Here is a 12,407-nt window from a genome sequence, read left to right as displayed (position 1 = left end):
TCCTAACTGGCTTCCCTTCATCCCCTGCCCAGTGTGTGTGCTTACCTGTGCAACAGAGAGCAAGATGTGAATGATCTCTGTATGGATAAAAACAGAGTCCTTACAAGTGCCTACAGGGCTCTCACGGTGTGCCTCTTTTCCTCTTCTGCCGCATTTATTGCAGCATTCCTCTTTGCTCCATGTTTTCTAATCATCATGACCCAGGCATTCCTTGGTGGCCCTGCTCTCCTCTGCCACAGGACCTTTGCACATGAAATTTCCTGTGCCAAGACTGTTCTCTCCCTGAATCCCCTGACCCTGGCCAACTGCATCCCCTGACCCCGGCCATCCTTGTGTTTAACCTAAGAAGTGCCTCATTCTTTAGCTCAGTCCTTAATGTTCTCAGAAATGCCTTCCCTAGACTCAGCCTACATCAAATTCTGATTTACTCTGTTCACATGGATAGCATTAGAAATGTGCCTTTTGTGGTGCATGTCACCTTAATAATTTTTACCCCTGTGGGATTTGATTAGTGCCTGTTTCCCAGGAACACTGGGCCTCCTTCTGCTCCCATGTGTCCCTGCATCCAGCATAGCACTCAGCACATCTCCATGCTTAAGAAGAGATCTGATGAATGAACTGAGGCAGGGTAGCCTGATGGTTATGGCATAGACAATGGGGGACACTGGTCCTATCACTTCCTGGCTGTGTGATCCCAGCCAAGTTACTTGATCTCTCTGAGCCTTGGCCTCAACTTCCTCATCTGTAAAACTGAGTAACAGTATCTGCCTCATACGCTTGTTGTAAAGTTTAAAACCAGTTCATGAAACACACTCAGAATATTCACTGGTGAATGGAAAGGGTGGTGTAAATGTATGTTAAATACGTGAAATGAATAGGTGCTGACCAATTGTTGAAGGAGTATTAATTAAACTGACAAAATTTGATTTTAGAAAAGGAATACAAGTGGACTGTTGTTGAAATATAGGCCAATGGCCAGGTTATATTGATCGGGTATAACAAACCATCTAAATAACATAAAACAGGGTTTAAATTAAATTCTGCTTCCATTAGAAAGTCCGTGAATGCATGTTGGAAAACAACCACTTACAGCTGGGAATACATCCAACACCCTGAGAGAGGTGCGGGCTGGACTTTCTCAGTGTATTCCGTGAACACTCTGGGTATGTCTGAAGCTCTGGGCGGGTCGTACATTGGGCTGAATCATTTCTGACAAAGATCAGTCAAACAAGAATAAAAACCCCAAAAGAACTTTTAAAAGCTGCTGATGCCCATGACACGGGTCATCTGAGCCTCTGAGAATCTCCTGTGAGGGCCCAGGGAGCCGCCGTCCAGGGCAAGGATGCATCTAAGATGAGAGGGCCATACTGCAAAGTTCAGAAAACACGGGGGCCACTCCTTTGTAGCAGCTTATGTCTTTTTCTGGAACATTCTTCCAAGTGAAGGAGCATGACAAACAGCTGGTGCCACATTTCCTCATGGAGCTCGTTACGACTTTGGTCACGGACAATCAACAATGGGAACCAACTGAAGAGCGTGTCTTTTTGTCCGAGGTGTGCCTTCCCGCGACGAGGGGGTGCGCGGTCACAGGACTGGAGACAGCAGAATGTTCTGAAGTGGAAGGGGGAGGGACTCTAGCCGTTTTCAAGGGTTGGTTTCAGGAGAGAAGGAGAAAGGAAGGAAGGGCATCTGTAGCTCCAAGTCTGCTTGCAGCAAAGGGTTCAGAGCAAGGGATTGAGATGTCAGTCAAGGAGGAAGAGGTCGTTGAATTCTCCTTAAAGGCACAAAGCAGGTCGCCTGAGCTTGGTTTAATGCAATGCACATGCATGTGATGTAGAATTAAAACTGGGAGTTGTTGCAGTGAACACTCCAACAGAAGGGAGGATGGTTTTCTTCATGAATAAAAGGAAGTCAGGGTCCTTGAGCTGGGTCCATGCAGGGAAAAGGCTCTGGGCCAGAATTGGCCCTGCAGAGGCCACTGGTCAGTCAGGGCTCCTCTGCTGGCTGTGGGAGGCCGTGGCTGCCACAGGGGCCCTGAGCAGCCGGGGTCGACCCTGACCATGCAGAGAAGGGGAGTTCACAGCACACCCCTCACGTGGCCAGAAAGTCCCTCGTCCCCAGCCCCATCTCCACCTGCTGGACGCCCTCCTGCCCATCCCCAGATTCTCCCCATTCTGCTTCCTCTCCCCAGAGTGACCTCGAAACTGTTCCCTTAACTAAGTCTTCTACCTTCTTCAAGCACTGTGTCACCTCCTCCAAGGAGCCTTCCCCAGCTGCCTCGTGGGAGACGGACGTCCCTCCTTTGTGCCCAGTGCCACAGTCATTGCTACCATCTCTGTGTCCTGTGCTGTGCGCTCTGGGGCGAGGGCTGAGGTTGATCCACTCTGTTTCCAGCCTCGGTGCCTGGCCTGGAGAGGAGGCAGTAGGTAGGTACCTGTGGGTCGTGGGCAAGGTGGCACCCAATGGGCAGCATTCAAAGGGACTCCGTTCTGGACTTGAGAAATGACCAAGTGTTTCTGATAGAAAGGGGCACTCAAAATACAGGCAAGGGGGCGGCGGGGGTCGTACCTGACCAAGGTCTGTCCGTTAATAGCCTAAGGGATAGACATCAGGTATCAAGGATCCATATGATGAATTTTCAATTCATTCTGTGGGGTCCCATGACCTTTCCTGATCAGGAGGACTCTCCGAAACCTCCCTGGGTCACAGTGAGGCTGTTCATGTCGCTAAAGGGGAGAACCAGCAGGCTCAACCTGGGGGATCTGAGGTCTCCAGGACAGAGCAGATGGAGCCGTCTGTGCAGCAAGGGGCACTGGCACCACCCCCAAGGAACCTCACAAGGACGGCGCCATGGAGCATGGAGCCAGGGGACCTTGGGATAATCCAAGCCAGGCAGGAAAAGCCACCGAGTGCCAGGAGTCGAGATGTTCCTAAATGGTGAACACAGATATGTGGAGTCTTATACACCATCAGACAGGGGTTTATAACAGGCTCTTACATTCCATAGACCCAGTAGAAGCCACATATGTCCCCAGCTGAAGGTAGCTTCAACAGCACCCTGGGCACTACTGTAAGATACACAGGGATGCTGCGCCACGGTGCATACTGTGCCCCCGAGAAATAAAGTCACACTTTATTCTAACATAACAGCAATACCATTATTGACCTTACAAAGTAAACAATCATTCTTTTCTAAAAACAATAGCTCTTGAATACCATATAAGATCCAAGTGGGCTTAAATTTACCTATATTTCCTAGGATATTATTTTAAGATTGATTTGTTTGGAGGGGATTCAAATAAGGGCCACGTGAAATGTTATGGGTTGGGTATGAGCTGTCCCCACAGAGCTCCTGCGTTAATGCAGGAATGTTCCGAGGTGAGGTGACTGGATTGTCACAGCTAGGACCTAATCAGTCCCTGACTGGGTGGTAACCGAGACACGGGGGATGGACCTGGAGCCCTGAATAAACCAAGAGCCCCAAATAAACTTTCCCTCCTTTGAGTTTTTCTTGTCAGGTATTTTGGTCACCGTGAGAAAAAAGCTCACTAATACATGCAATATTTCATTTATGTGTCTCTTAGGTCTCTGTTTACAGTTTCCAATTCCTCCTTTTTTCTTGCTGTTTGTTAAAAGAATGGAGTCATTTGTTCTAAAGAGTTACATTTTATATATAACTAGAGCAACCTTGTAGAGTCACTGTATCTCTTTTTTTTTTTGAAGTTTGCTATTTTCATTGATGCATAATTGATATATACAACAAACTGCACAAATGGTGAATTTTGATGTACGTGTACACCCCAAAACCAACACCGAGATCCAGAAAGCCAAATTCTCCAACACCCCCGAGGTTCCCACTCACCCTCCTATGCTGGCTTCCCTTCACCCCAACTCCAAATCTGTTTGCTATCCCTGTAGATTAGTTTGCATTTTCTTGAATTTCATATAAATGGAACACCTATCATGTATACCTTCTTTGGTCTGACTTCTCTCACGTGGCATAATTATCTTGAGATTCAGCTCTAAGTTGGGTTCATTCCTTTTCATGACCGAGTACTATTTTGTTGTCCAGATAAACCACAGTCCGCTTCTCTATTCACACGCTAGTGTTTCCAGTTGGGAGCTATCATAGTTAAAGCTGTTCTGAACATTCACGCACAAGGTTTTGCATGAACGTATTCTTTCATTTCTCTTGGTTAAATATCTTGGGGTGGAATGGCTGAATCACTAAGTAGATGTACATTTAACTTGTAAGATGCTGCAAAAGCTGTTTTCCACAGCCCGGCACCAATTACAGTGCCATGGGCAGTGTGAGGATGACAGCTCTCACATCCTTACCACACCCAGGCTTTAGGGAGCAGTGGCTTGGCATCGTGGTCTTAATCTTTCATTCCCTCATGCTGTTGAAAACCTGTCCTGTGCCGACTGCCCTCCATATCTATTCTTTGGTAAAGAGTCTATTCAAATATTTGCTATTTAATTTGTTTTGTTATATTTCATTTCCAAATTGAGAGGTCTTTTTATATTCTGGATATCAGTCCCTTATCAAATCTCAGCTTTTCATCCTATTAACTGTCTTAAATTTGATGAAGTCCAATTTACCATTTTTTTTCCCCACTATGGGTCACAAAGACTTTCTCCTAGAAATTTTATAATTTTAGGTTTTACATTAAGGTTTATGATCCATTTAGAGTTATGTGTAGGTAAGCTCTGAATTGAACTTTTTTTCACATGTAGAAATTCAGTTGTCCCTACACCATTGAAAAGATGGTCCTTTTTCTACTGTGTTGCCCTTACACCTGAGTGAAAAATCAGCTTCCTACATAAGTGGGAGTCGCACTGGTACTTTCTATTCTGGTCCCTTTATCTATTTAACTATCTTAATGCCCCTGTAGCTTTAAAAATTAGTCTTGAAATCAAATAATGTGAATTCTTCAACACTGTCCTTTTCAAAGTTATTTTAAATATCCTGGGTTCTTTCCATTTCTATGTCAATATTAGAATCAATTTATCTACTTCTACTAAAAAGCTATTCACATTGGCCGAATTATATTATTATATTGTGTGTGTGTGTACAAACATGTAACAACAAATCCCATCATTTATGTACAACTATAATGCACTGATTAAAAAAAACATGGAAAAAATGTCTTTTGAGATTAAGTTGAATTTATAGGTAATTCTGGAGAGAAATGAAATTTTATCATTGTTGAGTTTTCCAAACCACGGACAAAGTATATCTCTCCATTTGAACCGGGATGTCTTCAATTTCTTTCACAATATTATGTCATTTTTATTGTACAATCTTGCATATCTCTGTCAGGCTCATCTAAGTATTTCTTTTTTATATTATTGCAAATGGCATTATTTTTATTTCAAACTATAATCCTTTGTTGTTAGCATACAGAAGTACCAATGATTTTTATATATTAAATGTGTGTCCTTCTACCAAAAGGCCACTAGAACTTACTAAGTTCTAGTGGCCTTTTGGTAGATTTTCTTTAAGATTTTCTCTATAGATGATTATGTCAACTGTAAGTAGTTTTATTCTTCCATTCCAGTATAGATGCCTTTTATTTCTTCTTCTTGTCTTATTGTTTTGTCTAGGACCACCAAACCATGTTGAACAGGGTAGTAAGAATGCACATTTTTATCTTGTTCCTGATATTAGGACATCAAGTATTAGTCTTTTGCTTGTAGTAAGATGTTAGTTGTAGATTTTGGGGGTGGTAAAGGAAGGTTGTTTTTCTATTGCTATTTTGCTGTGAGTTTTTTTTTTTTTTAAGTTATGGATTGATGTTGCCATTTGACAACTGTCTTTCCTGTATCTACTGAGATAATCATATGGTTTTTCTTTTTTAGCTTGTTAATATATTGAACTACCTTGACTAACTTCTGAGCATTAAACTAACCTTGCACCTTTGAGATAATCCTACTTGGTGATGATATATTATCCTTTATATGCATTGCATTGTTGGATTAGTTTTAAAATATTTTATTTGGAATTTTTGAATTTAAGTTCATAAGTTTATAATCATAAAATGAACTTCTTATTTCTGGTAATATTTTTTTTCCTGAAATTTACTTTGCCTGGTATTACTATAGCCACTCCGGCTTTCTTTATTAATTAGAGTTAGCACAGGGGAGGTTTCTATTCTTTTCCTTTTAACCTATCTCTGCTTTTATATTTAAAGTGCTCTCCTTCTCCCCATCCCCTCCTTCTTTTTTTTTTTTTTTTTTTTTTGCGGGACTGGGGATTGAACCCATAAAGTGTGCTTCTTATACACACTCCCTCCTTACCTGCAGTCTCAGTTTCCACAGTTTCAGTTATTCAAGCTCAACTGAGGTCCGACAATATTAAATGAAAAATTCCAGAAATAAATAATTCATGCTGCTTAAATAACATTTATTATAGTATGGTTGTGCTTTTCCCACTTTGTTATTCATCTCTTACTATGCCTAATTTATAAATTAAACTCCATCACAGACATGTATGTATGGGGGAAAGCAGAGTACATAGAGCTGGCTGCTATCTGCAGTTCCAGGTGTCCACCGGCCGTCTGGGAGCATATCCCTGTGGGTAAGGGAGGACTCCTGTGTATAGCTGAGTCTTGCTTATTTTATCCAATCTGACAATCTGCCACTTACTAGAGGTCATTAGACTATTTATATTTAACATTACTAATGATACAGTCAGGTTTAAGTCTCTTATTTGCTTTCTATTTGCTCCATCTGTGTCTTTTGTCCCTTCTTCTTTTGAGTGAACTGAGTATATTCTGATTCAAATATTTCCTTTGCATGCCTATTAACTCTGCTTGCTTTGCTTTTTAGGGTTTAACATGTACATCTTGAACTTATCAGCCTACCTTTAAGTGACATTATATCACTTTATGTGCATAGTACATTTCCATTCTACGCCCCCCAGCCTGTTCACTCTGATTGATATATATTCTACATCTATATATGTTATAAACCCCACAGCATATTATAATTTTTGCTTAAATTGTCAATTAGGTTTTAAGAAAATTTAAATAAGAAAAAAATCTTACATGATACTATATGATAACCCATGTGTTGTGTCCTGCATTCCCTTTATAGGTCAACATTTCCATTTGGTATTTTTTTCCTTCTGCCTGAAGATTTTTTTTTTTTCTTTTGTAGTGCAAGTTTTCTGGTGGTGAGTTCTTCCATCTTTTGTAAATGTAAAAATATCTTTTTCTGTTTTTGAAAGACATTTTTGCTGGATATAGAATGGATATAGAATTTTAGATGGATAGTTTTTCTTTCAGTTCTGTAATGATGTAATTTCCCTAAATTCTTTTTTTGGTAAATTCAGTAGCAAGAAATCTGCTGTCATCCTTATGTTTGCCCTCTTGTGGATACTTTTAAGATTCTGTCTTATTCCTGGTTTTGAGAAATTTGATTATCACATGCTTTGCTGTTATCTTCTTTATGTTTCCTGTCCTTGGGGGTTGATGAGTTACTCAGATCTATGGGATGTTTTTGTCAAATCTGGAAAAATTTTCCATCATTATTTCTTCAAATATCTTTTCCCACTCTCTCTTTTTTCCTTTTGGGTTTCCTTACAAGAGTATAAAGCTGCTTGAAGTTACCTCATGGATCACTGATATACTTTCTTTCTGTATTAAATTTCTTTTTCTCTCTGTATTCCCCTTTGGGTAGTTCCTTTTGTTATACCTTCAAGTTCACCTATCTGTTCTTCTACAGTGTCTAATCTATTGTTGCTCCTATCTAGTGTATTTTTCTTCTCACAAATTATATTCTTCACTTTTAGAAGTTTTATGCAGTCTGTGTCTCGACTTAACTTGTGAACATATGGCACACAAGTGTTTTGATCTCTTTGCTGATTCTAACATCTGAGACCTCCCTTGTCAGTGCTGGTTAGGTTTCCATTGATTGATTTTTCTCCTCATTATGTGTGGATATAAATTTAAACTTTTTGTCACAGAATACCAAATTCTCCTTCAAAAATGTCTCCTTATTTATTCTATCACTAGCAGTGCCTGAGTGTGGCTGTTTTCCCCCGGTCCTGCTAGTACCAAATCCTGTCAGTCTGATATGAGCCAGTCCCATAGGCTAAAACTATTGACAGACACAACCAATGTCCACAGGCACCAACTATCAGCCCAGTGACAGACAGTGGCAATTCTATGGTGGCCAGGCAGCCAGGGTAGCTGCCTTCATGGTGCCTTGAGGTACTGACCATGGTTTTATTTGCATTTTCATTGACTTCTAGTGACTTAGCGCATCTGTTCTCAAGCTTATTGGTATAAACATTCTTCTTTGGGACACTGCCTACTAATGTCCACTGACCAGTTTCAACTGTATTGTTTGGATTTTTTAAAACTCCCTTATTTGAGCTATTTATTTACTAAGAATAGAGATCCACTTTCACTTTTTCAATAATAAAAAATGTTTTTTTTTGTAAACAAAGCTATTTTCTTTACAATATATACTTGTACATGATTTCTTTCAAGAAATGATTTACATGTTACTCAAATACTCTTTCATGTATTAAAGGTAAATAGGAATTGATTCTGGTATAAAAACAATGCCCTTAAAGGCAAAAGTTTTTGAACAAAGCAATCATACAAAACATTTATATACATAAACCTACATAAATCCATAATATGTAAATATTTTCATATCTATCTGATATCAATGTAAAAATGACATAATCTTTAGAAATAATCAAGCAGACTCTAAATGCCATTTTACTCCCTTAATAATGACATGGAAAGTCAAGGAGATGAAACGTTCCCAGATTATATATTTCCAGCTGATTAAATATCTCTTTCAACGTCATGCCATCTGTATTGAAAATACCCTACAGACAAGATTGTTAATCTGCGATAGTCTAAGATCTATTCTTCAAAAGGAGACAATGTCACAGTCTTCATTAGGGAGCTTCTGCCTTCCCACTGAAGAGTGGTAGGAGCCTTCAGAGGCGCAGGCTGCCTATTCACGGGGCTGTGGAGGTGCGTGTTGGGAGCGCTGGGAAGAAGCCCCTGATAGAGGCACAGGTCCCATAAAGGGGCAAGAGGTGCACACGTGTCACAGGCTAAGGCATGCCAGCCCTCTGCGTGCGACGGAGGGAATGCACACCACAGTTATGTGGCGAGTGAATCCGCTGAGCACTTCCACTGAGGGTGACGGCAGCGACCCGCAAAGCCCCCAGGGCTTGACCCACCCACCAGTTCTGTGGGACCCAGGGCCCCCTCACCAACCTGTTTGGTGCAGATGGTCTCTGGCCACCTCGAATAAGCGCAGGTGCATGTGGGTGATGGGGTTGAAGGAGCCGCAGGCCAGGAGCACCACAGGGATTCGGCTCTTCATCTTGTCAGGCGTGTCTGCACCCCCTGCAGTGGCCACCCTGCTTTTCTGGAGACAAAAACTCACATCAGGGAGTTGGCACCAAGACAAAAGTCCAGGCCAGTGTTTCTAACCCAGCACTTGCAGGAGGACTGCGGAGGCAATCAGATCAGTAGCATTTAGGGACAGCTCACATGGGCCAGGAGCTAGGCCAAGTGCTATGTCAAGGTGCACGTCTTCTGCCCAGTCCTTTCCGTAACCCCGAGTGGTTACTTACATGACCTTAGAAGTTGCTGGGCCAGAACTGGAACCCAGGCAACCTGACTTGAGAGCCCACACTCTGCCCTTCACCCATATGCCCTTCCTGGGCACTGTGGGTCACCTTGAGGACAAGAGGAAGTCTACAAGGCTCCCAAATGTCAACTCTGATAGTCCAAAAGGAACTCAGCAGGCCCCATAGTAGACAGACACTTTAGAGAAACTTTATTTTGAAATAATTTCAAACATAATGAAATTTGCCCAAGTTCCCCAGTGTTGACATTTTACCACACTGGCTTGATCATTCATTCTTACATACACACACATACTCACACTTACACACACACACACACACACACACACACACACACACCCCTAATCTGTAAATATCTATAGTAACTTTTTCCTGAAATTTTTGAGGGTCACTTGTAAAAATAATACCCCTTTACCTTCAAGTTCTTTAGCATGTTTTCTAGGGAGGAAGACATTTTCTTACGTAACTGCAGAACAATGACTGAAATCAGAAAATGCTCAGGGCAGCAGGACTACTGTCTAATCTACAGACCTTCTGATCTCACCTACTGTCTTTCATCTGGACGTGAGCACTACAGAGCCAGCTCTCCCTCTGTTCTCCTACTCTTAGCACCAGGGTGAGGTTAGAGGAAGGAAGGAAGCCGCCTGGCCCAGGGCCCTGCCTGTGAGCTGGAGGTGGGAGTGAGGAGCTCCCGGGAAGTCGGCCTTGGCCTGACTCCTGCTCCGCTACTCAGTGGCTGGGAGACCTGGGCAGAGCACAGGCCTCTCTGAAACTCAGTTTCTTCATCTGTTAGATGGAGTCATGGTTTGGATGTGAGGTGTCGCCCAAAAACTCACGTGTGAGGTAATGCCAGAAGGTTCAGAGAAGAAATGATAGGGTCGTAAGAGTCTTAACCCAGTCAGGGAATTACTCCCCTGATAGGGATTAACTGGATGCTAACTGAAGTGGTGGGGTGTGGCTGGGGGAGGTGGAATTGGGATGTGGCTTTGGGTATATATTTGTATCTGGGAGGTGGAGTCTCTCTCTGCTTCCTGATCACTGTGATGTGAGCCGCTTCCCTCTGCCACACTGTCCCACCACGGTGTTCGGCCTCACCTGGAGCCCTGAGGAATGGAGCCAGCCATCTATCGACTGAGACGGCTAAAACCATGAGCCCTCAAATAAACTCTTCCTCCTCTACAGTTGTGCTGGTCGGGTCCTTTAGTCACAGCTGCAAAAAAGCTGACACAGCTGGGGATAATATCACTGATAATGTCCCTGACAAGGGACGGGGGAAGGCAAGGGAGAAGCCGGTGCACCTGTGGTGGGCAGCTCAGGGTGGTTCCTGATGCTCCCCACCTCCTGGCGTTCACTTGTAGCCCCCTCCCCTCCATCCTGGGTGGGTCTGGTGACTTCCTTCTAATGAACAGAGAGTGGCAAATGCATAGGGACGTCCTGCCTGAGGGAGGGTCACAAAGTCCTGGCTTCCCTGGGGCTCACCTCTCTAGCTCACTCTGAGGGACCCGGCTGCCAGGTGTGCCAGGTGCCCCATGAAGAGGTCCACGGGGCTAGAAACCCAGGGAGACCTCTGGTGGCCTAAGCCAGGAGGACTCAAAATGACCAGCGGCTCTGTGTGGAGGTGGATCTTTGATGGTCAAGTTTTCAGGCGAGACTGCTGCCCTGTGGACACCTGGTTCCAGGTCGGTAAGACCCTGAGCCGGAAGACCGGAGACCCACAGGGACTTGAGTGAAGCAGCAGCCAAAAATAAATAACTACGCGAGTGGCAGGAAGACCCGCAGAGTAGCCGGGGAGGGGGGAGAACGGGGGAGGGAGGCGGTGAGGGGGAGGAGGGCGCCGTGGACTGAAATGGAGTAAATCAAATTCTGTGCATGCATGAATATGTCAAAATGAACCCAGCGATTATGTATAATTATACTAGTCTAATAAAAAAGCTGAGATAATAAATCAAAATAAACAAATAAGCGTCCTTTTCCAAGCTGCCTATTTTGGGGTGATCTGTCATGCAGCCACAGAGGACGTGGCGGCCAACAGATGGGAAGCATCCGCCCCTCTCTTATCCCTCCAGCCACAGGGGCTTCCGCTATAAGCGTGCAGTTCTGGGGAAATCTGGAGAATTCTCAATGGCTGGGAACTGGGATCCTCTTGACCTAAGGAATTGTTTTTTATTTTGAATTTACTAGTGAATTATGGTCAACAGTGGGGCTCATTTTGACATATTCATAAGTGACCCAAACATAATTGGTTCCATTTTAATCTCTAGCACTTCCTCTCTCCATGCCCTGGTCCCCTTCCTCTACTCCACTGGTCATCCTTCTATTTATTTATTATTTTTTGGTGGAATCATGGTTAATATAAAATTGGAATGTACTGTGATACATTCACACATGCACCCAGCAGAACTTGGTCAGCTTCACTCCCCATTCGTTCCCTGCCCATGCCCCTGGGTCCCCTGCTTCTACTCTATTCATCTCTCTTCTGTTTTTGCAAGATCCTCTTTTATAATTAAAGGGAGAGGTTTTAATCTGGGTGCATGGTGGACTTTCCCAGGCTTGTATCCACCGCTGCTTGCTTGCTGTTAACAGACCAGCAACAAAGGACTCCCTGTCGTGGTTTCTTTGTGAGCTCCTCATGGCCACCTGCTTTAAGCTGCCTTGAATGCTCTTTCATTTTCCTCCCAACCAGAACACCCCAGCACACCGCCATCTCTTGACTCAACGCAGAAGATCACATTATTTACGACTTCAATCACTAGTACTGCCTGCCTGCTAGGTGCTAGTATCA

At 43.4% G+C, this 12,407-nt stretch overlaps 1 protein-coding gene across 2 annotated transcripts in view; it reads right to left on the bottom strand.

The window, feature by feature from the left end:
• The window catches only part of Nmnat3 (nicotinamide nucleotide adenylyltransferase 3), a 109,638-nt gene that overhangs the window by 50,520 nt on the left and 46,711 nt on the right, over positions 1-12,407 (bottom strand). For both annotated transcript variants that reach the window (XM_076868259.2, XM_076868260.2), the window contains exon 2: positions 9,249-9,402. In XM_076868259.2, the coding sequence (XP_076724374.1) occupies positions 9,249-9,357 (109 nt within the window). In that variant the 5' untranslated portion in view covers positions 9,358-9,402. The remainder of the gene's footprint in view (positions 1-9,248; positions 9,403-12,407) is intronic.

The sequence above is a fragment of the Callospermophilus lateralis genome, chromosome 10 (assembly GCF_048772815.1).
Source record: "Callospermophilus lateralis isolate mCalLat2 chromosome 10, mCalLat2.hap1, whole genome shotgun sequence".
In the NCBI taxonomy this organism is placed as follows: domain Eukaryota; kingdom Metazoa; phylum Chordata; class Mammalia; order Rodentia; family Sciuridae; genus Callospermophilus; species Callospermophilus lateralis.
Note: the sequence above shows the minus strand (reverse complement) of the source record. Positions and strands in the feature narration are given on the sequence as shown.